The sequence below is a fragment of the Dasypus novemcinctus genome, chromosome 5 (genome assembly GCF_030445035.2).
Source record: "Dasypus novemcinctus isolate mDasNov1 chromosome 5, mDasNov1.1.hap2, whole genome shotgun sequence".
Lineage (NCBI taxonomy): Eukaryota > Metazoa > Chordata > Mammalia > Cingulata > Dasypodidae > Dasypus > Dasypus novemcinctus.
Genome location: NC_080677.1, coordinates 60207720 through 60235376, shown reverse-complemented (window position 1 = coordinate 60235376; position 27657 = coordinate 60207720). Strand labels below are relative to the sequence as shown.

Sequence of the window (27657 nt, the reverse complement as noted above, 5' to 3'; positions counted from 1 at the left end):
ATGGCTATGTCCAGTCCCCCTCTACATCAAGAGGGGGCTTAGATTCCACATGGGTGATCGATGCAATTCTGCTGGCAGCTGTAGGCACTCTTGACTCCCTGGTGTGGTGGTTGACCCTCTTCACCTCCCTGTCAGTTCTTACCCCATTATTATACATAGTTTGTGTTGGTGGCATTTGACTTTATAGTTTAGTTCATAGATTAGACAATTATCAAGAAAAATCATGAAGAAATAAACAGAAGAGGAATGGACAACCTTCCAAGAGCCTGGACTTGGAGCTAGATGTAACATACTAGCTGTTGCCCTTTAGAGAGAGTGTGCTATTATTTCTGATTGAGGGAATAATTAAATTGATTTGAAATGACATAAAATAGCAGATAATCAGATCAGTAAACAAGAAGACATTTTATTTCTGAAACAAGTCAACAAGAAGTTAAGCATAAAACTTGTCAAATGCTAAAAGGACGTTAAATAAACAACTGACAATGAGTTCTGAGAAATGTATTTAAGCACATACTCTATTACCTTTTCTTTAAGGGGATATAGTTTAATTACACCGTTTGGTTAATATTTCATTAAAAAGTTAATATATATTTATAGGCTATAAAATAAAGAATCTTTTATGAATATCTGAATTTAATATATAGTATTAATGCCAAGTAATCCTGATCATCACATAATCACAGCATTTCCTTATCTGTGATTTTATAGATTAACGTGATTCTTAAATTAAAAAGAAATTTATAAACACCATTTTCACTGTTACAATGTAGTAACAAGCCACCAAAACAAAACAAAATAGCAGTATATTTTATGCTAAAGTTACTTTCTGTCCAGGTCGAAAAGTTGTTCCACTTTGATTTTTTCTCTTCTTTGGATTTTGAAAGCTTTCATACCTTAAAAAATTAAAATTAAAGAGATATAAAATATATAAATACTATAATTATAAAAGATAATGAATGGGTTATTTGCAAACAGAATTATTTTTAAAAAACTAATTAAAAGGAGAGTAACAAACTGGAAAAAATATTTGTAATTGAAAATAAAGAGAATGAATTAATAAATTATATAGAGTTCTTACAACTAAAATTTCAAAAGTTGAATACCCAATGGAAAAAGGAATAACACAGAATAGCCAAGTTAGAAAAGATAAATTACAAATAGCAATAAATAATATAAAGAATAATAACTTCAAAAGTTTTAAATGTAAAAATGTAAATTTAAAAATGAGATATAATTTTTCTTCAATTAAACTGGAAGTTTAGAAAAATATTGTAATACTCAGTGTTAGTGAGGGTATGGTGAAAGCAGCATTCTCATATTCCGCTTTTGGGATACAATTGTACAATACTTCTGGAAGCTAATTTGGTGACATATAGTGTAAGCACCTGTGGTGCAACAATTCTACCTTTATTTCAATGAAATAATTAAGGTGTGCAAACATCCTTAATCATCATGCTGTGTATGATAGTGAAAAACAGGAAGCTATTTAATATCTAAAAATTGGAGACTATGGCACAATATACTATAGAGTTACATTAAAAACTAAATAGAGTAGTAACATTTAATGTGAAATAGTGTTCATGATGCATAGATCAGTGAAAGGGGACTGCTACATAGCAATACGTGCAGTGTGTTCTTATTTTAGTAAGAAAAAACAGATATGCTTTGGGAGGCAGTGAGAGTGAAGGAAATTTCTGTTTTCTTATTTTTCCTTATTTTTGTTTCTAATTTTTTACTATAAGTACATATTACTTATATTTGTGCATGCACACATACATTACTGTGGTACCTTTGTTACAAATGATGAAACAACATTATTATACTATTATAATAAATAGAGTCCACAGTTTACATTAGCATTCACTGTTTGTGTTGTATAGGTTTTTTTTTTCCTAGTAAAATATATAGAACCTAAAATATCCCTTTCAACCACATTCAAAAATTTAATTCAGTGGTGCTCATTACATTCATAATCTTGTGCTACCATCACCATCATCCATTACCAAAACTTCTCCATCACCCCCCAAAAACAACCTCTGCACCAATTAAGCATTAACTCCCCATTCCCAACTCCCATTCAAAGCCCTGGTAACCTGTATTCCAGTTTCTGAATATATGAGTTTGCTTATTCTAATTATTTCCTGTCAGTGAAATCATGTAATATTTGTCCTTTAGTGTCTGGATTATTTTACTCAATATCATGTCTTTAAGGTTCTTCTATGTTGTCACATTTATCAACTTCATTCCATTTTTATTTATTTATTTAAATTTTTTTTTAGGTACTGAGGCCCAGGGATTGAACCCACAACCTTGTTTTTTTTAAAAGATTTATTTATTTATTTAAATCCCCCCCTCCCCCCGTTGTCTGTTCTCTGTGTCTATTTGCTGCGTCTTGTTTCTTTGTCGGCTTCTGTTGTCAGCAGCACGGGAAGTGTGGGCGGCGCCATTCCTGGCAGGCTGCACTTTCTTTCACGCTGGGTGGTTCTCCTTACGGGGCGCACTCCCTGCGCATGGGGCTCCCCTACGCGGGGGACACCCCTGCATGGCAGGGCACTCCTTGCACACATCAGCACTGCACACGGGCCAGCCCCACACAGGTCAAGGAGGCCCGGGGTTTGAACCGCGGACCTCCCATGTGAACCCACAATCTTGTATGTGGGAAGTGACGCTCAACCACTGAACCACACCAGCTTCCCTGAGTTGTTTTTTTCGTTTGTTTTGCTTGTTGTTCATTTTTGTTTTATTAGGAGGTACCAGGAACCGAACCTGGTACCTCCCATGTGGGAGGTGGGAGCTCAACCACTTGAGCCACATCCGCTGCCAACTTCCTTCCTTTTTACAGCTGAATAATATTCCATTGTGTGTGTGTGTGTGTGTGTGTGTATTCCTATCAGATGTTATTTATCCATTTATCTGTTGATGGAACCTTGGGTTGCTTCCTACTTTTGACAACTGTGAATAACACCACTATGAACGTCAGTGTGCAAATACCTGTTTGAGTCCCTGTCTTCAATTCTTTCAGGTCTACACATGTAAGTATAGACTTATATTGCCAAGTCAAATGGTAATTCTATACTTAACTTTCTGAGGAACCACAAAACTGTTTTCCACAGCAGGTGCATCATTTTACTTTCCCACCAACAATGAATGAATATTCCTATTTCTCCACATCTCCAACACTTGTGTTTGCCATTTTAAAAATAATAGCCATTCTAGGCAGTGTGAAATGATATCTCACTGTGGTTTTGATTTGACTTTCTCTAACAGGTAATGATATTGAGCATCTTTCCACGTTCTTACTGGCCATTGGTATCTCTTCTTTGGAGAAATATCTATTCAAGTCTTGCATCTATTTTTTTTTTCTATCTGGTTGCATCATTGACTCTTAGGTGTGTCGCTTTGCTTCGAGGGAGCCTGCTCCTCTCCGCACCCTGTGGGTGCCTGTACCTCACCGTACAGGTCTGGGACACCTTTTTTCTTTTCTTACCAGCAAGTCCCAGGGATGGAACCTGGGTCCTCCACTGGTAAACAGGAGCTCAATTGCTTGAGCCACAGTCACTTCCCATCAAGTCTTTCATCCATTTTTAATTGGGTTGTTTTGTCTTTTTGCTGTTAATTTCTAGGATTTTCTTATGTATTCTGGATATCAAACCTTTATCAGATATGTGGTTTCCAAATAGTTTCTCCCATTATGTAGGGTTTTTTACTTTCACGATGAAGTCCTTTGCGGCAAAAAGGATTTTAATTTTGATGAAGTCCTATTTATCTGTTTTTTCCTCTTGTGGCTTGTGATTTGGGTGTAAATCTAAGAAATAACTGCTTAATAGAAGGTTCTAAAAGATATTTCCCTATGTTTCATTCTTACAGTTTTGGTTCTTCTATTTAGGTCTCTGATCCATTTTTTTTTTTTTTTAAGATTTATTTTATTTATTTCTCTCCCCTTCCCTCCCCCCTGCCCTAGCTGTCTGTTCTCTGTGTCCATTTGCTGCATGTTCTTCTTTTTGTCCACTTCTGTTGTTGTCAGTGGCACGGGAATCTGTGTTTCTTTTTTTCTATTGTGTCATCTTGCTGTGTCAGCTGTTGTGTGTGTGCTGTGCCATTCCTGGGCAGCTGCACTTTCTTTCGCGCTGGGTGGCTCTCCCCATGGGGCGCTCTCCTTGCGCGTGGGGCTCCCCTATGTGGGGGACACCCCTGCGTGGCACAGCACTCCTTGCACGCACCAGCACTGCACACGGGCCAGCTCCACATGGGTCAAGGAGGCCTGGGGTTTGAACCGTGGACCTCCCGTATGGTAGATGGACGCCCTATCCACTGGGCCAAGTCTGCTTCCCTCTGATCCATTTTGAGTTAACTTCTGTATATAGTGTGAGGCAGAGGATCATCTTCATTCTTTTGCATATGGATATCCAGTTTTCCCTGCACTTTTTGTTGAAGAGACTCTTCATAGATATGGGGGTTTATTTCTAAACTCTTAATTCTACTTCATTGTTCTATGTGTCCCTGTACCAGCTCACACTGTCCTGATACTGCCACTTTATAGTAAGTATGAGTCCTCCAACTTTGTTCTTTTGCAACATAATTTTGGTCATTCAGGACACCTTGCCTTCCCATATAAATCTGATAATTTGCTTTTCCATTTCTGTAAAGAACGTTGTTGGAATTTGAATGGGATTGCATTGAATCTGTAAATCATTTTGGGTAGAACTGACATCTTAACCATATTTAGTCTTACTATTTATGAGCATGGAATATCCTATTGTTTACTTAGATCTTCTTTGATTTCTTTCAGCAAAGTTTTGCAGTTTTCCATGTATATATCATTTACATCCTTGGTTAGATTTATTCCTAGATATTTGATTCTTTTAGTTGCTATTGTAAATTGAATTTTTTCCTTGATTTCCTTTTTAGATTGCTCATTATTAGTGTATAGAAACACCAATGATTTTTGTGTGTTGATCTTGTACCCGCCGCTCTGTTTAATTTGTTTATTAGCTGTAGCTTTGTTACTGATTTTTTTGGACTTTTTGTATTTAGGATCATGTCATCTACAAATAGTGAAAGTTTTCCTTCTTTCTTTCCAATTTGGGTGCTTTGTATCTTTTTCTTGCCTAATTGCTCTGGCTAGAACTTCCTGTACAATGTGAAATAAGTGATGACAGTGGGCATCGATGCCAGATCTTAGAGGGAAAGCTTTCAGTCTTTCACCATTCAATATGATGTTAGCTGTGGGTTCTTCTTGTATGTCCTTTATCGTATTGAGGAAGTTTCCCTCTATTCTTTGCTTTCTGAATGTTTTTTTCAAGAAGGATTTTGTAAAATGCCTCTTCTGCATCAATTGAGATTATCAGGTAATTTTTTCCTTCATTCTATGAATGTGGTGTCTTAGAGTGGTTGATTTTCTTATGTTGAATCACACTTACATACCTGGGATAAATCCCACTTGATCATGGTGCAAAATTCTTTTAATGTGGTGTTAGATTCAGATTCCTAGGATTTTGTGAAGGATTTTTGCATTTTATTCATAAGTGATATTGGTGTGTAATTTTCTTTTCTTGTGGTATCTTTATCTGGCCTTGGTATGAGGGTGATATTGGCCTGATAGAATATATTAGGAAGTATTCTCTCATCTTCAATTTTTTTAGAGGATTTTGAGCAGGATGGGTATTAATTCTTTTTAGAATGTTTGGTAAAATTCCCTTGTAACATCATCTAGTTCTGGCTTTTCTTTGTTGGCAGGTTTTTTTTTTTTTTAAATATTCCATTCAAAAAATATGAGGTCCCATTCAACCCCACCGCCCCCACCCCATACTCCCCCCACAGCAACACTCTCTCCCATCATCATGACATATCCATTGCACCTGGTAAGTACATCTCTGAGCATCGCTGCACCCCATAGTCAATGGTCCACATCATAGCCCACACTCTCCCACGTTCCATCCAGTGGGCCCTGGGGGGATCTATAATGTCCCGTAGTTGTTCGTGAAGCACCACCCAGGACAACTCCATGTCCCGAAAACGCCTCCACATCTCATCTCTTCCTCCCATTCCCCGCACCCAGCAGCCACCATGGCCACCCTTCCCACACCAATGCCACATTTTCCCTGTGGACATTGGATTGGTTGTGTCCATTGCACATCTATGTCAAGTGGGGGCTTAGATTCCACATGGATACTGGATGCACTCCTCCTGCTTTCAGTTGTAGGCACTCTAGGCTCCCTGATGTGGTGGTTGACCTTCTTCAACTCCATGTTAGCCGAGTGGGGTAAGTCCAATAAATCAGAGTGTAGGAGCTGAAGTCTGTTGAGGCTCAGGGCCTGGCTATCATATTGTCAGTCCAGAGATTCAAATCCCCTAAATATATCTTAAAGCCCAGCACCAACTACAATTCCAGTAAAGTAGCATGAAAGTCTTGTGAAAAGAGATCCCCTCTGAGTCCAGTTCCATCACACAGAAACACCAGCTCCAAAGAAGAGCCACCTGATGTTGGCAGGTTTTTATGCCTGATTCAGTCTCTGCTTCTTACGGGTCTACTGAGTTTTTTGAATTCTTATTGAGTGTGTATAAGTAATTTATGTGTTTCTAGGAATTTATCCAATTCATCTAAGTTATCTAATTTATTGGCATATAGTTATTTATAGTTATCCTTTTATAATCCTTTTTACTTCTGACTTTAGTTATTTGTATCCTTTTCTTTGTCAGTCTTGCTGAAGGTTTACTGATTTTATTGTTCTTCTCAAAGAACCAACTTTTGGTTTTGTTGATTCTCTACTGCTTTGAAATTCTCTATTTCATTTATTGCCACTCTATTATTTGTTATTTCCTTCTTTATACTCACTCTGGGCTTAGTTTGCACTTCTTTTTCTAGATCTTTCTGATGTGAGGTTGGTCACTGATTTGAGATCTTTCTTCTTTTTTACTGTAAGCTCTTAGAGCTATACATTTATCTCAGCACTGCCTTTACTGTGTTTTCATTTTCATTTGCCTCAGAATATTTTCTAATTTCCCTTGTGATTTCTTCCTCAACCCCCTGGTTGTTAAAGAATGTGTAATTTCCACACCTTTGTGCAATTTTCTCTGTTCTTTTTATTTTACTTGTAACAATTTATATCTTTATACATTGTATGCCCCAAACTATAGATTTATAACTATTTTTATTGCATTTGAATTTAGATCCTGTAAGAAGTAAAAGGTGGAATCATATACCCAAAATACAATAAAATAAAATAAAATTGTAATTACCCATATGGTTACCTTTACTGGAGGTCTTTATTTTGTTATGCCACTTCGATTCACTATTTAATGTCCTTTCCTTTAAGTCTAAAGAACTCACTTTAGCAGGTCCAGTGATGATAAACTCCCTCTTGTTTATCTTGGAATGTCTTAATCTCTACCTCTTTGTCAATAGTCCTGCGGATACAAAATTCTTGTTTGGCAATTGTTTTCTTTCAGCACTTTAAATAATTTTTTTCCACTGCCTTCTTGCCTCTACAGTCTCCACTGCACAACTGGAAATTAATATTATTGTGGCTCCCTTGTTCATAACATGTTGCTTTTCTTTTGCAGATTTCAGAAGTCTCTCCTTGTCCTTGGCATTCAATAGTTTGACTACGTGTCTGGGCATGGTTTCCTTCGAGTTTATACTGTTTCAGGTTTGTTGGGCTTCTTGAATGTGTATATTTACTTCTTTAATTAAATTTGAGAAGTTTTCTGTCATTTCTTTGAATATTCCTTCTGCCACTTTCTGTGTTTCTTCTTTCTGGAGACTCCCATAATGCATATATTGGTACACCTGATGGTGTTCCACTCCTCTTTTAGGCTCTTTCTGTTTTTTAAATTCATTTTTCTTTCTGTTCCTCAGCCTCAATCATTTCAATTGTCTTATCTTCACATTCAATGATTCCTTCTTATGCAAGCTCCAACCTACTGTTGAAATACTCTAGGGAATTTTTCATTTCAGTTATTGTGGTCTTCAAATCCAGTATTTCTACCTGGTTCCTTTTAAGAATGTCTCTCTCTTAACTGAGAATCTCTTTCCTCATTCACCCTTTTCCTGATATCCTTTAGTTCTTTTTCCATGTTTTCCTTTATGTCCTTAAGCATACTGAAGAGCATATTTTTAAAAGTCTTCATCTGGTATGTCCAAAGTCTGGTCTTCTTTGTTGATGGTTTCTGAATTTTTATCTTGTTCCTTTGAATGGGCCATTATCTCCTATTTCTTTGTTTTTCTTGTAATTTTTTGTTTCAGTCCCTGAGCTGTCTGTTTGTATCCAGCTAGTGATATGACAGAGATTCCCACGAGTGCCAGGAGCTAAGAGAAATAAACCAATGCAAAAAACACTTTTCACCATTTTTGCAAATTGGGTTTGCTTTGGCTGGTATTCTTCAGAGATTTGCTCTCTTATAAAAAGATTAGTCCAACATAAAAATGAAATGCAGGATTCTGTCATTTCTGAGTTTGCATCTTGTCCTGGGCTTGTGGTCACTCATGGCCTTAGGATTCCCCCATTTACAAGAGTCCAAATGTCCCCTCTATTCCATCCGAAATAGACTTTCTCAACTTCTCGGAGCTCTCTTGTATGTCTTAAAGCTGGTAATCCTTTGCCCCAGGTCATTTTGCCTAAATTGTTTCTTATAGTGCTTTAAGTATCTGCAAACTGCTTTTGTCTGCAAGGCAAGTTTCTGGCAGGGTGATTCAGAGACCAGTTTCCCAGTTCAGTCATTCAGGCTACCACCTGATAGACCAGCACCGGCATAGAGGCATTCAAATATGCTCATAAGGGCTACTCTGCTCCCTGTGGAACAAGGTCAGGGATCCACAATGTGAGTGCAGGTTGGCTTCACACCACACCGGGAATGGGATAGAAAGGGGGCTGGCAAGGTTGTCTTGAACTTGTCCTAGTGTTTTTTTTTTTTCTTTTAAGATTGAACCCAGGACCTCAAACATGGAAAGCAGGCAGCCAACCACTAAGCTACATCTGCTTCCCAATGAGAGCTGGTCTTCTCATTTGTTTGTTTGTTTTGTTTTTAGGAGGTACCAGGGATTGAAACCAAGACCTCGTACATGGGAAGCAGGCGCTCAGCCACTTGAGCTACATCTACTCCCCTTCTAATGCTTTTAAAGCTGTTTTTTCTTGATTCAACACTCAGTTACTGTAACGTTTTACTATTTTCTGGAGTTTTGAAGAAGATGGCTCTCCCAAGTTTTTGCTAGTTATTCAAAGATTCTGTGATCAAATAGAAATTTGAGCATCTTACACCATCATCTTGGTTGACCGGAAATGAATGTTACTGTTTTTTAATCTATTTAAATATTCTTGAGATTATTAAATATAGCTTACTTTGAAAGCAAAATAGATTTACTTTTCATAATAATTTTGAATACTATAAATTGGACCTTTTCTAAACTTTTGATTTTCTTAAGTAATCAAAATTACAGTAGTTCACTTACAATAATTCAAATAAAATCAAGTTAATTGGTTAATGAAGTTTTGTTTATTTTTTTTGTACTCCTGAACTTCTCAAATGCTTAAATGCATAGCCGCCTCTACCCAATTTTTTAAATTAGCTTTTAAATATTTCAAGTATTATTTGTGATTTTTAATAAGAACTTTAAAAGTTAAGTGAATAACTATGTGTTATAAATTGAATTGTATCCCCAAAAAGGATATGTTCAAGTGCCAACTCTTGGTCTCATGAATGTGATCCCATTTGGAAATAGGATCCTTGAAGATTTTATTAGTTAAAATGAGGCCAAACTATATTAGAATGTTTTCTAATCCAATATGACCAGTATCCTTAAAAAGAGAGGAAAATTAGACAAGACAGACAGAAAAGGTAACCATGTAACAGAGTCTGAGAATGAGTTATTTCACAAGTCAAAAAAAAGGCCACTGATGGCCAGTAAGCCACTGCCAGAACCCTATAATTTCAAATTTCTAGCCTCTAGAACAAAGAGACAGTCATTTTTTTAAGATACCCAATTTGCATTGCTTTGTTAACTGCAGTCCCAGCAAACTACAACACTATGTTACCTGTAAGAATATTTATACTTTCAAATCATAATCTTTTACTTACAGCTCAGCAAAATTCTTCCAGTCATCTTCACTAATGGATGGTCTTGTGTTACCAAGGGCAGTCATTAAATGAGACTGACTGACAGCCAGACTGGTTTTGATTGGTCCTGGTTGGTTAAGAGAGTCATCCTCCTTAAATAAAAAATAAAATGACAAAAGATTAACTTAGAGACACAATGGAGAAAGGGAGCAGAACGAGGATGTTATTTCTTTTTGTCAATTTTTCAGGAGACTATATAATTGCTTTCTCATAAGATTACTAAAAATTGTTTTAAAGCAAGGAAGTGCATAAAATTTGATGAATCAATGTGTTTCAGTTCTCTTTTTATAAAGGTACCTCATTTATACTTAAAAGAAAGATACATCAAAAGAAGCAAAAACAACTTTTAAAAAGTTTTAACATTTATAATGGGGGTGGGGAGACGAGGGGAAGTCATACTCCACTCTGGCTCCGGTATCTGCCCTTGATAACACTGATATCTGCCCGCAGTTGATCTCTTTGTTCCTGTGTAAGTTCTTGGTAACCCTCTTGTGAAGCTGTCCTGAACATTGGAGATTGTGAAAACAATTGTTCTTTCCCAGGAACTCCATGAAAATCCTGAGTCATGGAGCTTGGTGCAGACAAACACTGTGAGCTCTGCATGGGTAAGTATAGTGATGAGAGAAAGAAGGAAAAAAGCAGGGAAGGAAATAAGAAAGGAAAAAAAGAAAGGGGGGGAGGAGAGAAAAAACCATATTTACCAAAGATAAAACTAAAAATTTTAACCAAAAAGCCTTAACATAGATAAGCTTAAATTTTAATTAATTGAAAAATATGTTGGTAGTCTATGAAAAGTAATTGCTGTTTATACTGGAGGGCCACCATGGTGTAAAGACTGCCATAACACAAGTTTTTCCATCTTGGTTAATAAATCCATCAGCAATAGGTTCCAAACGAACCTTATTCTTACTTTTCAGCAAATAGAGTTAGACTAAGGTTCTGGGGCCTTTCTAGATAGAAGTTAAAAAATAGAAAAACAGAATTAAAGATTGGAATAAAACAATAGCTTATTATTATTGAGTATAAAAATGGCTCACTTTTTATTTTTAAAAACCTTAGTAAAGCAAATTTACAAAAAAAAAATTTAACTAAGTGTATGTAAATATGTTACATGTACCAATAAAGTAACAGTGAAATCACTGTTAATTTTGGGAGGAGATGTGCAGATTGTTTTATTTTAATTAAATGATACTGCCCACCCTTAATGTGAACATTTTCCTTGTTAGAATATTATTACTACTACTAACATTTTCATTGTGCTTATACTTTCTATGGAATGTATTACAAATAGATAAAATTTTGTTGTCAAAAATTTTTTACGTTATTTACCAAATTTCTCATTATTCTCAGCTGATGTATGACAACAGAATTTAAGTTCAATATAAAAATGGACCTGCTTCTAAAGATGTTTGTTTTTTTTGTTTTTTGTTTTTTTGAGGTTCCAGGGCCAGGACGTCATATGTGGGAAGCTGGCATTCAACCACTGAGCCACACTGGCTCTAAAGATGTTTCAAAACCACTAGTGAAGGGATATAAACCTGAAATGAACCAAAGAATAATCACAGCTTACTTGCTTTCTGGGGTCCCACTTGCTGCTAGCCCTGCCTTAAAGTTTTTAATGAGGAATGAAAATTACTAATTACTGTAAGAAAAACAAGACTATTTTACTGAGGAACCAATCAACCAGAAAAAACACATACGGCTGTTAGAAAAATCACTGTCCAACTTTATACCGACCTACAGCTGTGTATTTCAACTGTATAATGACAACTATGCAAGATACCAAATCAGAAGAGGTTCCATTTCCAAGTTCTGATTCATATGAGCTTCCAAAGTAGAGCCGGTATATATTAAATTTTGATTCATCTGGAATCAGCTCAGACATCTCTAGAGAAACAAGGGATTGCTCTAAGCCACATTCTCCATCTCCACCTGAATCATCAGAGCCACTGCTGTGGTTAAGAAAAACCATTGAAGACAGACTTAGGTCACTATCAGAGCTGGAACTTCCATCCTAAAATACACAAAAGTATAACCAGTTGTAAAGATCAAAATAATCCAACATGGAAATAAATACAGGTAGCATTGTATGAACAATTTAAAGAAACTAAAGGCATTTTTCAAAAGCTCTTAATTCTCTAATGGTTGAAGCACATAGTAAAAGTTTAACCACTGAAGTAAGGAAAGAAAACAAGGAATGTGTAGATAATTTTCTAACCATTCCACCAAAAAAGTCAGCAACAAAAACCAGGACTCAGACCTCTGGATTTTATTTTTATATGCTCTGATTTTACCACTCATCTTTTTCTACTCTGAAATAATAAACCAATCATGTTAATAGCATTTGTCATTATAGAATGCTTTATAAATACCCATATTTTCAGGTAATAAAAGGAAAAAATAAGAGAACTTCAATGGCTTGCTAAAAAGAAAAGATATGGCAGTAATCTGATTTAGGAACTTTAGACCCTGCAAACACTCTCCAACAAAATGGAGGGGGAGACAGAAAGAGAAGCAGAAAATATATGGTCAAGTCCATAATGTAGCAAAGTTTAAATTATCTACTGCAATAATTAAAATCAAAATATTCTTAGAGAAAAGGCTGATTTTAGGGCTGGGGTACCAGAAAGGACAAGCTAAACCTAGAACATCTTGTTGTACCAGGAAGTAAGGAATTAATCAAAGAATGATGGGGATATAGCAAAAGGAAACAGGTGTCATCAAGAAGCACCTCTTTATGGGTCCGAGCTGGGATAATTTGAACATCAAAACAAATAACTATAATTGATTATTTTTTTTAAAAAGCAAAGTAAAAACCAAACGTTTCAATTATTTTTCTATTTATTATCTAATTCATGATAACCCAATTTAAATAATATCCTTCAAAACACTATAATACTTCGCCAATATTAAGGTAACGTGTAAGAAACAGACACCAAACCCTACCTAATTCAAAGTTTTTTGCAAAACCAGTATTCCAACTATGGAACAATCAATTGAAGGCTATTGAAATCTTTATACAGTGTCACCAAAATTGTTAAAAATACTCTTTTTTTCAGGTTGAAAATTTGACAGTAAACTACTACTCGTATCTACCATAAAGCACCATAGTAACTATCTTCTCATATAACTTACTTGGGGACCACATGAGAGCAGCCTTCCATGTAAGGCCTCTAACTGGGCATTGTAGAGTAAGGCCTTCAGATCAGCTCCAGTAAAGGAGTCAGTTACTGATGCCACGTGCTGAAGGTCTACATCATCTGCCAGAGGTAGAGAGTTACTGAGAACGTTTAAAATTTCAAGACGTGATACCTGAAGGGAGAAAAAGGAATTGAGCAAACATATAAAGAATAAAAGTAAATATAATGAACTATGCATCTTGGGGTATTTCATAAATTAATTTTATATATCTAAGAAGCTTTACAAATAAGTTTAGAAATATACCACCAATGTACTATCTATCTTCACTGGAACTTTCTCACTAACAGAAGGAACATAGATAGGAAAATTAATGAAAATCACTATTCTTAACTATTCAGTATAAATCATTACTTATTAAGGCAGTCCTTATTTTCTAGATTTGGGCAAGTGTGCCAAAAAATGTTTCAAAAGGAATATTAAATTAATTTCAAGAATAGCTACATGTGAGATGCATTCAGATATTATAAACCTCTGAATAGTCATTCATTTAGTTGTTATTTCATTCATTTATTCATTAGTTTCTAAATTTGAGAACAAGAATTAGAACAACACAGAACCAGGAATAGTTTTTTAAAAATCACTTCTTCATATAGCCTGCTTACACGCTTACTTACTCTTCATAGGTTTGATTCCGTGTCAGTTTTTTTGACAGGATAATGGGATATATGATCTGTGAACATCAAGTAGATGTGGACATGCAATGCTAAATGTTTCCTCCCTTTCATCCAATTGGCCAACACTGAAGGATTATAAAGTTTTCAGATTTGCATGGAAACGGCTGAACGATGCTTTGCATCTAATTCAGAATCTTTTCATAAGCATGAAAATACCTAAGACCCTTGTTCAAGAAAGCTGCTCTAAGGACAATTGCTATTACTCAGCAGAAGTAAGGTTCACAAGTAAAGAGTGTAGCATTTGTTGGGTTTTGGACTCTAAATATGAAATTTTCACCTGATCAGGAGGAGGACAGTATACACACTTATCTAGTCGACCAGGCCTAAGCAGGGCAGGGTCAATCAAGTCAGGACGACTAGTAGCAGCCAATACATAAACACCTGGGGGGAAAATAATTTTGTTTTACTAAAACCTGGTTAAATTTTATTGTAACAGACATTTTAAAATTTATAATTATTACCCTGTAAGCCTTCTACTCCATCCAACTGAGTCAGCAACTGGTTAACTACTCGGTCAGTAACCCCTGTATTATCATGACCTCGTTGAGGAGCAAGAGATTCAAATTCATCAAAGAAAAGAATGCAGGGTTTTGCAGCCTGTGCTCTAGGAAAAATAAACAAAACTTCATATTTGAATTGAGCTTCAGAGTTTGCAAATTAATTTCTCATATACATATATACAAAAATCTTCTTCATGATGAACTCTTAAAGAAGGCAAGGCATAAATTATTATCCTTGTTTTCAGTAAACTGGGCCTTAGACAGGCCAAGGGGTTTGTTCTGGTCCCATATCTTCTAGATATATTAGCAGGGACTAAAACAAAAACCCAAGTCTTTTTGGCTATTAATCCAGTGCACCTGCTACCACACTCTCATTCTACAAATATAATTACGATTAGTACTCGTCATAAAAGTATGATATAAATTAACATATGACTCCTAATTTTATACTATTCTGGCTGGTAATTCATAATATATGAGTAATTTTAAAGTTCTTTACCCATATTAAACTTTTCTAAGTTTATCTGTCTTGCCATGGCACAAATAAAAATTCTTAAACATAGTAGTAAGGAAAAAAAACTATTCTCTGGAATCTTAAGTACACCGTTGTTTCACTGGTACTATTGAAGTGACTGAAAAGTAAGAAAGTACAAGATAATTTAATTAAGGAAAAACTCAAGCAGGAAACTTGTAGTATTTAAATTTTTTTGTAAATATTTATTATGTTTTTTATTGTTTCTTTAGTATAAAATGAAAGTACTGTATGCAATCACAGGAATATGTCCAAGGCTTTTGAACATTGAGCCAAAACGACCTGTGGTACAATTTTAACAATTTATACTTCCCTCCATGAGAACCCTTGTTAACACAGGGTACTTTTTTCCCCTAATTTATGCCAATTCAGTTAATGAAGACATTTCTTTGATTCCCAGCACTAGGAAACATTTTTATAAATGCTTACTGGCACTTTTATTTCTTCTTTGTGAAATGTCTATTCATGTCTTTGTCCAATTTCAAATTTAGTAAGCTCATTATTTTCAAAATGTTTTGTAAGAGCTTCCTATAAAATATACTTGTTACATATATTACTTATTTCTAATTTGTAATTTTATTTCTAATTTAAACTATTTAAGTTTGCTTTACTTAAAAAGAGAACATTAATTTCATCTCTGGTAACAAGGTGGTATAAGATGTCTGGAGAATGTCCTACCACAAAGCACTTGTCATTTTAACTGAAAAAAAAAAAAAGAAAAATAAATTATTAAATGTATGGCAAATAAGAGATTCCATCTGCAGTCAAAAATAGACTGTAATTATCCCCCTTGAATGTTTGTCTGAAGTTTGCTTTCTATAAAGATTTTCAATTAATGATTCAATTCCTTCTACTGTTATAGGACTATTCAGATTTTACTTCTTCCTTAGTCAATTTTGGTCAATTATACTTTTGTCCATATCATCTAGTTTTCAAATTAATTGGCATAAGGTTTTTCATAATATTTCCTTATTATCTTTAAAATTTTTGGTATATCTTTAATTATTTATACTTTCTCAGCTCTAATATTGCTAACTCATGCCTTCTTTCTTCCTTCTTGACCAATCTTCTGTAGGTCTATCAACCAAATTAACTTTTAATTTGTGAGTTTATCTATTGAATTGTTTTCTATTTCATTAGTTTTTCCTCTTTATTTTATCCCATTTTTTCTGCTTTCCTTGAATTTATTCTATAATTTTCCTAATTTCATGAAATGGACATACAAGTAATTAGTTTTCCACCCTTTTCCCCCTAAATATTTGACTATAAATTTTCCTTGAAATAACTCCTCTATAGCATCTCACAATTTTAATACATAATATTTTTCAGTGTCAAGAATTTTCCATTTGATCTCTTTTTAACACATTACTCAGGTTTATAACTGTATGAGGAATATTATACTTTTGCTACTGTTTTTTTTTTTTTAAGTACTGGGGCTGGAGATTGAACCTGGGACCCCTTATGCAGAAAGCCAGCCCTCAACCACTGAGTTACACTGACTCCCCTGAGTTGGTTTTTTCATTTGTTTGCTTGTTGTTTGTTTTTGTTTTTAGGAAGTATCAGGAACTGAATCTGGGACCTCCCATGTGGGAAGCAGGCATTAAACCACTTGAGCACATTTGCTCCCATGTTATTGCCTTTAATTTAATTGTGTTGTCAAATGCTCCAGTCTGTATGATACTGTTTCTTTGAAACTTACTGTGATTACTCTATGTAAGGCCTGATATGTGGTCAATTTTCAAAACTGTTCCAAGTGTGACTGAAAAGAGTGTATTCTCTAGGTGTTGGATGCATGTTTTAAGAGAAACAAAGTAGTCTTATTTTTAAAATCCTCATAATCTCAGCACATTTTATCCTTAAATATTAGCTTCTGTGTGCAAATGATTTTTTTATATAAACATAAAAATTACATTCTATTTTAATTAAGTTTGCCATAAGGGATCTTGATTTATAAATAAGATAAATTAGGGGTAATTCCTTATGTCACGTAAGGTTCTACCCTGAGATTCCTCTAAATAACCACTGATGATACCACTTTCAGCCTCTCAGGACTATTTCTATTTTAAATACAAAACTAAATAATTTCCAAAATTTATATCTAAAATAATTTACATTTGGGAAACGGACTTTGGCCCAGTGGTTAGGGCGTCCGTCTACCATATGGGAGGTCCGCGGTTCAAACCCCAGGGCCTCCTTGACCCGTGTGGAGCTGGCCATGCGCAGTGCTGATGCGCGCAAGGAGTGCCGTGCCACGCAAGGGTGTCCCCCGCGTGGGGGAGCCCCACGCGCAAGGAGTGCGCCCGTGAGGAAAGCCGCCCAGCGTGAAAAGAAAGAGCAGCCTGCCCAGGAATGGCGCCGCCCACACTTCCGTGCCGCTGACGACAACAGAAGCGGACAAAGAAACAAGACGCAGCAAATAGACACCAAGAACAGACAACCAGGGGAGGGGGGGAATTAAATAAATAAATAAATCTTTTTAAAAAAAATAAAATAAAATAAAATAATTTACATTTAAGCAGCATTTGGTGAAGTAGAGAGTTTTTTCTCTAGTTTATTAATAATTCATATAGATCACAGTTTTTAAAAAATCAGCTGTTCAAAACACGAGAAGACAAAAACATATTGGGTGATGATCGAAATAATGAAATCAGTTACTTAAAAAATATTCACAAAGAACCAACCTAATAAAAATATCACGAACAGCTTTTTCACTTGCTCCAATGTATTTGCTGAGTAACTCTGGCCCCTATTAAGCAAAATAAAATTATTAGAGTAGACATAAAAGTATTTAAAAATGAAAAAAATTTTTGACTACTGTCTAGATCTAAATGCAGTTGTGGAAAAATTTTAATATGATTAAATGGATGTCTCTTAAATATATTTAAAAATTAATGTGCTGGAATAAATATTATACAATAAATCCTATACTTATTAATTCCTCTTCCTGAAATATTGGTCTCCCAGATATTCTCATGGGTTGCTGTGTGATTTCATTTAGAGCTCTACCAAAATGTCACCTCCTCAGAAAGTCCTTGCCTGACCACTTTACCTGTGACCCACTGTAGTTACTCTACATCGCCTTCCCCTGCTTTTTTTCCTGTATCACACTTAACCACCACCTGAGAGCATATATATTTATGTGTCTATTTATTACCTCCCTATCCTGGTAGAATATAAACTTCAAAAAGGCAGTTTTGTTCACTGCTGAATCCCCAGTGCCTAAGACAGTACCTATCACATAATAAGTATCAAATAACTATTTACTTAGTGAAGTAATGAATGGTTTAAAAAGGGAGAAATCCCAGCTATCTTAAATCTTTAGGGACTCCAAAAAAGCGTAGAGACATGAATTATAATCAGCATCATCAATTACTGAATCCAATTTATTTGTATAGGAGTTGACGGATGTGTAATTTTTTTCCTAAAAGTCAAATGAAAAAAATTTCAAAACAAACTTCACTATATGCAGTAAAATCTATAATGAGAATAATCTTTCCTTAAATCTGGATAGCATTTATGAAAAAGGATTCTTTAAAAACAAAGAACCAACCTAATAAAAATATTAGGTTGAATGGACCCCAACGTGATCTCAAGGAAAAATGACTGACTACCTTCAAAATACTCTTCAGGATATGTGACAAGATTAAGAATTTCTAATATTCAGGAAACTTGGTATCTATTAATTTACTAGTATTTAATTAAATTTCCTCAATTCAATCAGAGACCTATGGAATTAGAGGGCAGAACAAAAAATAACTAAAACAAAATTAGCAATATGACAACATTACTGTGTCAGAGAAGGGTCCCTATCTCTGATCTGTGCCTCCTAAAATACACCATGAACCACCTATATGTTATTAGCTCTCTACCGAAACTTTTCCACTGGGAACTCATCCCAAATTGTTATTTGAAGATTTACTAAAGGGGATAAGGCATCCTCCCTAATAGAACAATTTGAAATATAACAATATTCACAAGCTTTAATCATGAAAATTTTTTGTTTAGAAAATAGTGAAACTACAGTCTAGTAAATAGTGTAAAAAAAGAGTATGGTTAGGGTTATCCCAGAATTCAGTGAAAGGAAAGTAAGAAAATTTAAGTTTTAGTGTTTCTCCATCATTGCCATGGTACACAGAGAATGAGCTCACAAATACACAAAATCATTGGTAAAAAAGAGAGTAGGCAAAATGCAAATGCAAATTACTAAACTGGGTTTCAGATTATAAATCAAGATTGAATAAGGCTAGATATATGATTCCTTTGCCTTAGAACTTAATCACATTTTGTTAAACTATATTGCTGAGGTGATGAAACTGTACAACTAAGATACCTGACCTCAGATCAGGATAATACTCTGGTGGTGGACAGTGAGGTATTACCCAAAAAAGATCTGCCAACATATTCCTAAATTACTACATTCACCTTTTACCTGGAAAAAAATTGGAACCAGAGTGATATAAGCAATGGATACATACAGCCTACAAGTAACAAAACCATAAAAAGCTCAGCTTCCTATCTCAGTATGGTCTCTAGCCTCTAGTTTTCTAGGTTTTCATTCCCTTTTAAGGTTATAGTTTACTCTTTTATCTAAATACATACAATTCTACTTACAATGCATGAGAATTTGTCTAAAGCAAGAATATAATAAGCCCTAAGAGGGAAAGGGTGCTCATTAATCAATTTCCCACACAGCTTTAACTAATAGTTGGAGCACTGCTCCTACCAGCTTTACAAAAATGAGAGTAACCCACAATAAAGATAAATGTGCAACATACCTTAACGCTAATAAAATTCATTCCACTCTCTCGTGCAATTACCCCAGCTAGCAAGGTTTTTCCTGTTCCAGGAGGACCATACAACAGTACTCCTGTTCTATGTCGTATAGGCAAGTTTGCAAATAATTCTGGGTACTGGAAAATACAAAAACATGACAAAGAGCCCAAGTTTCATACAGAAATGTCTAATCAGCAACTAAAGATCAATGTATATACCCTTATAACTGCCACTTTTTTTTTTTTAAATGAGAGTGGACTGGAAAAACCACCAATTGCTATTGCATTTATTATTATTATTATTATTATTCCTGGTATACTTTTGAATTTCATACAAACTGACATATCATGTATCTATAATTTTTTTTATCCCCCTCCCCCTTGCGGCTTGCTTGCTGTCTGCTCTCTGTGTCCATTTACTGTGCGTTCTTCTGTCTGTATTTATTTTTATTTATCGCCCCCCATTGCGGCTTGCTTGTTGTTTGCTCTCTGTGTCCATTCCCTATGTGCTCTTCTGTGTTTTTACTTGTCTCCCTTTTTTTGTTGTATCACCTTGCTGAGTCGACACTCTGCGGCACTTGTGGGCTGGCGGCTCTCCATGGCATGCGGGCGAGCCTGCCTTCACAAGGAGGCTCTGGACTTGAACCCAGGGCCTCCCATATGGTAGGTGGGAGTCCAACTGATTAAGCCACAGCTGCTTCCCCCACCTTTCTTTTTTAATAGCACAGCAGTAGTAAATAAAATTCCTACTAAAAATAATATTTGAACTCAAAGAAACTAACACCAAATTTTTTCCACTTGCTACTAATAGGGAAATGAAGAAACAAGGACCATGGAGTACATTCTATATAAAATGTATATAACTGCATCAAAACTTCTTTATATTTTTTCCTGTGTGTTTTAAATATAATAAACATAGTACATTAAAAAAAATAGAAACCAATCTCATAACAAGTATCCTGCCTTCCACTTGTATTGTTTACTGGTCAATTTATGACAGCTGCACATATCCAAACACATTTAGTCAAACAAAAACAACAACAACAACGAAGAAGCACGTGTAAAGATTATATAGTAAAATCTCCCAAGAGTATCCAGGCCAAACAACTGATTGACTGCTTCTAAATTATCTTCTAAATCACCAATTGCTCAGAGTAAGAAAACTTTTTTTGAACAGGTGAGCCAAATATAATGACTGGTGCCCAGCCTGCATTTGGGGACATGATCCTGTTGGTGAGTATTTCCACGCCCATATTCTCTCATGTAGCCATGGTTTCCAGAACCGCCATTCAGTTAAATGGAATTCCAGGTCCTTAACTTATCCACCTCTTTATTTCTTTGCAGGGGTTCCAGATCTCATGTATCATATACATCTTTATCTCCCAGGTCTCTGATTCAACCATACTACAACCTCCTAGACTCTACTGTCTGCCACCTTTATCCTGCCATCTGCCTGGTTTGTGCTGCCTGCTAACTCTGCCTTTCCAGCACTAACACCCAGAGTCTGCAAATCCTACTTAATCCATCAATCCTACGGGCCTAGCTGGCTCTTTCAGTTCCACTTTATATCTGTTTCTGTTTAAATTTTGACAGTTTATTGTGCTTTAACAAAGACAATTTGAATGATTCAAACAAAACAGAATTACAAAATTCACATCAACATGTATTTACTGGGCAAGACTCATTCTGTAGCATGCCCAGAATCCACGTTCTTTCAGGTTGTGTGCTTATCTCTTTTCTTGTTTCCTAATAAACGTTTTTTAAGATTTATTTTTATTTATTTATTCCGTCAATTCATTGTGTGTTCTTCTGTGTCCGCTTGCATTCTTGTCAAAGGTACCGGGAATCTGTGTCTCTTTTTGTTACATCATCTTGCTGCGTCAGCTCTCCATGTGTGCGGCACCACTCCTGGGCAGGCTGCACTTTTTTTCACATGGGGCGGCTCTCCTTGCGGGGTGTACTGCTTGTGTGGAGGGCACCCATATGTGGCATGGCACTCCTTGCACATGGCAGCACTGTGCGTGGGCCAGCTCACCACATGGGCTAGGAGGCCCTGTGTATCAAACCCTGGACCTCCTATATGTTAGGACACTCTATCAGTTAAGCCACATCCGCTTCCCTCTTAATAAACTCTTTACTCCCTGGCATGCCTATGGCATGTCCTTAATTTCTTTTATGTTACATAGCCAAGAACCTAGAAGCCCAGACCCCAGAGCATTCCACTAACATATTGGGCAAGCCAAGCCAGGAGATAGAGCCAAGTAACGCTCCCCACTGAAGACTGGTAAGTTTTTAATTAAAGCCTGTGTGTGCCCTCTTAGAGAAGGAGAGGACAGACAGATCTATGGCCACATGTCTCCTCAAAGGGATGAGACATGCACTACCAAACTGGTCGATTTTAATAAGCTCAGGAGGCAGAATCTAGAACCCTAGCCTTATTTCAAGGAAAGCTGGTAGAGGCAATAAAAATACCTTCTAGTAGATCTTGACTCTAGAGAAGGTCAGATCCTCCTAGGAACTAACTTTATTAGCCAGTCTGATTTGGCTATCTGTAGAAAGCTGAAAAAAAAAACAACAAAACAAAACCTTTCCCAGGGGCCCCCAACTTCCATTTTATATCACAGTTTTTAAAAAATCACAACCAAGTCACAGAGGAGAAGCTGGTGAGAAGGGGGCAGGCATAGGGCCTAGAAGCAGGCTCATCTTTTAACTGCCACCATTAAAGGCACTGTCACCTCAGGGCTACATGAATCCAGGCTCCACATCAGCAGGAACCTGGCTCCAAGCTGCCTCACCACCTGGACTACTGGGGCTTTGTCCCAAGGAAGTACTGAACCATCAACCAGGCAGAGCGTCAGGTAACCCTTGATGTGGCAGGTAAGATTCTTAGTTTCTGAATTAACATGGGAGCCGCTTCACTTTCACCTAACCTGCCACTCTGGACACCCCTTGCCGCACCTGTGCCTAATAAGGGGAGTGAATGGGGAATCAAGATCTAGGCTGTCAGGAAACAGATGTGGCGCAAGTGACTGGGCTCCTCCTGTCTACCATATGGGAAGGGTTCGATTCCCAGGGCCTCCTGGTGAAGGCAAGCTGGCCTGTGCAGTGAGCTGGCCCGAGTGGAGAGCTGGCCCACACAGAGTGCTGGCCCATGCAGCAAGCTGGCCCATGCAGGAGTGCTGGCCTGTGCAGCAAGATGATGCAACAAAGAGACACAGTAGACCAGGGAGCTGAGGTGGTGAAAGAGATTGAGCACCTCTCTCCCATTCCAGAAGGTTCCAGGATTGGTTCCCAGTGCTGCCTAAAGAGAAGACAAACAGAACAGAAAAACACACAGAGAATGGATGCAGAAAGCAGGCAGTGCGTGCAAAACAAGGAGGGGTGGGGATTAAAAAAGAAAATCTAGGTTGTTACTAAACCTCTTCCATGTAGAAGGTTCCTCATAAGCCATCAATTAAGATTAATAAGTTCCTGGAGAACGGCTTCTGTGAGGTCTTTCCCTATTTGTAAGTGTGTAAAATTCTCTCTTTTGTTCTGCTCATGCCTAAGAACTCAATCAGATTTCGATTTCACCTATTACAAACTGGATAATGGTGAAAGGTAACCTAGAACTGAGTCTTTAAATGTCAATACTATCTTGCAACTGAATTTGATATATAAAAGAAATCGCTTAGAATTAGTTCAACTGCTGGAAAAGTAGAAAAACTTAGCAATGTTGTCACTAATAAAATATTTTTACTTCTTACTTAAGTGAAAGTGCCCAAACTGTTTTGAAGTGAAAGCTTACTAGAAATTGTAACTAAGAGTTAAGATCATTATATATATTATAAAATCAGCAAAAGATGAAAATTGCTATAACTAGGTGAATTTAGCCTACATCTAAGACTACTGTGATGGTAATTCTAAATTAAACTTACCTTTGATTATGGTTATTTTGTGACTAGCTTACTAGCTTCATCGTTAGACTTGAACTATTGTGATGGTAATCTTAGACTAATTTACCTTTGTTTATGGTTATTTCAGGTCTAGCCTCACCCTTGTGTGCTGCTATTGTAATGGTAATTATAAAAACTATATACATTTGATTGTGGCTATTTAACACTAGCTTCTCCTCTAGACCTACTATTATATACATTTGATTGTGGTTATTTAAGACTAGCTTCTCCCCTAGACCTACTGATGTGATGGTACCTCTAAACTGAGTTTGCCTTTGCTTATGGTTATTTCAGGATGGCCTCACCCTTGAATGTACTTGCTCACCTTTGTAATGGTAGCCACTCTATTCTGCCATTTGAATCCATGGAAACTTCTGTTCCCCATGGCTTGGGAAAAGGCAAATTTGAAAGATTTCTGCCTTCTGTCCTTCCACTGGTGTTAATAACTCTGCTCTCTCAAATTATTATCCAGGTGCTGACTCCAATTTACTTATTCTTGGCAAGAGTGAGAGGGACCCCACAATTTTTGAGGAAATAGCTGCATGGTGGGAATCCTTGGTCATCAGGGTTGTACATCCACTCTTCCAGTCCAGTGGCCACCAGAGTGCTGTTATCTCCGAGGACTGGGGAGTGTGGGACCTCCGACCCTGAGCATCAAGGATTCTAAAAGCAGGATGTCATGAGAAAAAACAGTTTTCCCTAAGACTTCAATGACCTCAGTGAGTATATAGTGGAATTAGTGTTGCTCATCTGAGGTCTGTCAAAGTCACAATGGGAAATAAGCAGAGCTCTGGAGAAAGGAAAATGTTGTAGACTGTATTTTAAAGCATTGGGAACAATTTAGTCATAAGCCAATAACTAAAAAGGATGAAATTTCCTGTGCAAAATTGCATGGTCACAGTGCAAAATAATCAGAAATAGCTTTCAAAGAGATGTTTTGCATATAATGCTCTTTTATAGTTAAACATATTTTGTAAAGAGAATGAAAATTCTAAGTAACTTTAGTGAGTCATATCTTTATGTCTAATTCTCTATTTGTGTCTGCCTATTTGCTCAGTGTATATCTTCATATATTGGGATGGTAATATCAAATTAACAAATGAAAATTCTTATAAGAGCTCTATTCAAATTGTTCTTATCTTCTAGGCCAGAGAATTAAGAATCATAGTTTGTCCTGTAATTCCCCCATTTAAACTTTTCAACAGCCTTAAAATGAGAATAATTAATAGCCCAATTACCAAATTTCAATAAAGAAAAAGTCCTTGAAACCTATGGAAAGATAATTTCTGAATTATAACTAAAACAAATTAAACAATTATAATTATTCCAGAACTTGGCAGTCAGTATGCTCTTAAGATTATTCATAGTTTTAGAATTTTATTGAAGAAAAAGAGGTTTTAACCTCCTGTGAAGGAAGGAAAAAAGAACATTCCTTGCATAAACTATTATTGTTTCAATTTTATTTAGCTTAGGTGTAATCTTCTTAGGTTTATAGGATAATAATAAAATGAACTAACATGATATGCATTAAATCTTTAAGATAAAGTTATAAGTTTTTTATTTAATGAAATTAAAGTTAAAGAAGGAAAGGTAGGGCCCTTGATATTGATGACTGTACTTATGTACCTTCTCTTGTGAAATTGAAACTTAGTCTAGTATTATATATTGCCTAAGTGTTACCTCCTGAAAGTGTCCTTGTTGCTCAAATGTGGCCTCTCTCTAAGACAAAACCCAGCATATAAACACATGACCTTCCCCCCAGTGTGAGACATAACTCCCAGGGATAAGCTCCCTAGCACAAAGGGATTATTACTAAGCATCAACTAACAATGTATTTGGAAAAAGACCATGACCAAAAGGGAGTAAATATTACATACAAATGAGTTTTTATGGCTAAGAGATTTCAAAGTAAGTTGGGAGGTCATTCCAGAGGTTACACTTATGCACATTTCAGCAGGATCTCATTGACTGGCACAGTAAATACTGCCTCAAAGAGCAGGGCTCCTGAGGGCTCTAGAGACAGCTAGACACTATAAGCAGGGCAGACAAGCTCAGGAATTCAGCACCCTGCCACTGGGCCTTACTCTGGAATTAATGCTTCCCAGTATAACAGAGTTAAGACTCATTTATAATTTCCCTACACATGGCTCTTCTGTCCCTTTTATTTGAACTTCTAATTAGCAATACACTTGTTAAATATATGTCCCAGAGACTTAAATATTTGGTTTGTTCATGTGCCAGTTGAGCCACGAATCTCAGGAGAATTGCAACACCTACTCTCCTGTTCACTGGACTCACCCAGGACAAATGACAAGGAGATGTTGATGGACAACACCCATCCCAAGGAACAGAAAGTGTCTGCAAAAGCAAGCAAGATAGTTTCATCCATCTATCCCATGGTACCTAAGCCCCCTCTCAATTAGAAAGAGAGTGGGCATCACCATCACAAAATCCTCAAGACTGGGGAATGAACAATGGACTAAATGGACTATTATTCTATTATAGACTCATTATATAATTTATTATTATTCTAGTAACGGAAGAACTTTTATCATTGAAATAAAGGCAGTGGCCACCAGAGGTTCTGAGGGGAGGAAGAGGGAAAAATAGGTGTAACACTGGGGTCTTTTTGGGACATTGGAGTGGTCCTGCTTGACATTCCAATGATGGATACTGGCCACTATACATTTTGTCATAACCTACAAAATTGTGCAGGACAGAATGTAAACTATAGTCCACGGTTAGTAGCAATGCTTCAATATGTGTTCATCAATTGTAACAAATGTACCACACTAAAGGATGTTGTTAATGTGGGAAAGTGTGGGAGGGGGAGAGGGGCAGACATATGGGAATCCCCTATATTTTTTATGTAACTTATAATCTAAAGCTTCTTTAAAAATTAAAAATTAAAAAATTTTAAAAAAAGGAAAAGTAGATCTGTCCTAAAGTTAAATGACTAGTTTTCACAGAACAGAATGAGGACTATAAGACTTTTAAATAGATAAAGATAAAATTCATTGGTTACTAACATAATTTAATAACCTTTTTTAAATGTAAAGTAACTAGTCTATGTGGTTATGATTAATTATAAGAAGTATGTAAAAGTATCTTCTAAACTGAAGCATTTAAATGGCTAACTCCAGGAAGCCATTATTAATTAGGAAGCTAAAATGATATTAAAAAAGAAAAAGTAACTTCATAACAGGGAAACCTGTCTGAGGCACCTCAATAGGCATATTAAAGTGGTGGTAAGGGAAGATAACCTTGAATCCATTGGGAATCTTCAGTTTTCATAAAATAATGAAGAGTGTAGATTTTTCCTGTATTACTAAAGCAAAATATCTGTTAATTAACTTAATCATGGTTGTAGAAGTAAAAAGTAAAGTACTAAAAATAGTTAGATTCATTTCATATGCTATACATTGCATTGGAAGTATCAAGGAAGTGTACAAAAACTAAGAGATAGACTTCAATATTTTCACACTCTCTTGTGCATTCAATCCAGGCCCCAATACCGTGCATGGTGCCTCTCCATTTGAGTTACTGGCTAGGTTGGTCACTATGACCCCTAAAACAATGAAAGTATCTACCACATCTGGACATGCTTCTGAAGTGGATAGAAATTATACTGCAGTTTCAGACTCCTGCATCAGCTGGCAATGGCTCGATATGGCCAGGTTTACAATGGACATTGTCTCCAGACTGGACCTGTTTCATAGTGCCAAAGGTGCTGTGGCAGTTTGGTATTATTTATGAATTCCAAAAATAGATATTGGATTGTGTTTGTAAACTAGTCTGTTCCTTTGGGCATATTAGATTGAATTAGATTCAGAGGTTTCACTTTTACTTTATTAAATCAAGATTAGGGCTTTTATTTGACCACATCATTAAGAAGACTTGGTTTGATTCCCAGCCCCCCCACCACCA

At 36.2% G+C, this 27657-nt stretch overlaps 1 protein-coding gene across 1 annotated transcript in view; it reads right to left on the bottom strand.

The window, feature by feature from the left end:
* Positions 1-386: 386 nt before the first annotated feature.
* PEX1 (peroxisomal biogenesis factor 1) overlaps positions 387-27657 on the bottom strand; it is a 59178-nt gene continuing 31907 nt past the window's right edge. Inside the window, exons 16-24 of the mRNA XM_058296975.2 lie at positions 19799-19933; positions 17705-17769; positions 14453-14595; positions 14269-14372; positions 13252-13428; positions 11900-12130; positions 10516-10713; positions 10078-10208; positions 387-896 (exon numbers count right to left, since the gene is read on the bottom strand). Of these exons, the coding sequence (XP_058152958.1) occupies positions 812-896; positions 10078-10208; positions 10516-10713; positions 11900-12130; positions 13252-13428; positions 14269-14372; positions 14453-14595; positions 17705-17769; positions 19799-19933 (1269 nt within the window). The 3' untranslated portion in view covers positions 387-811. The remainder of the gene's footprint in view (positions 897-10077; positions 10209-10515; positions 10714-11899; positions 12131-13251; positions 13429-14268; positions 14373-14452; positions 14596-17704; positions 17770-19798; positions 19934-27657) is intronic.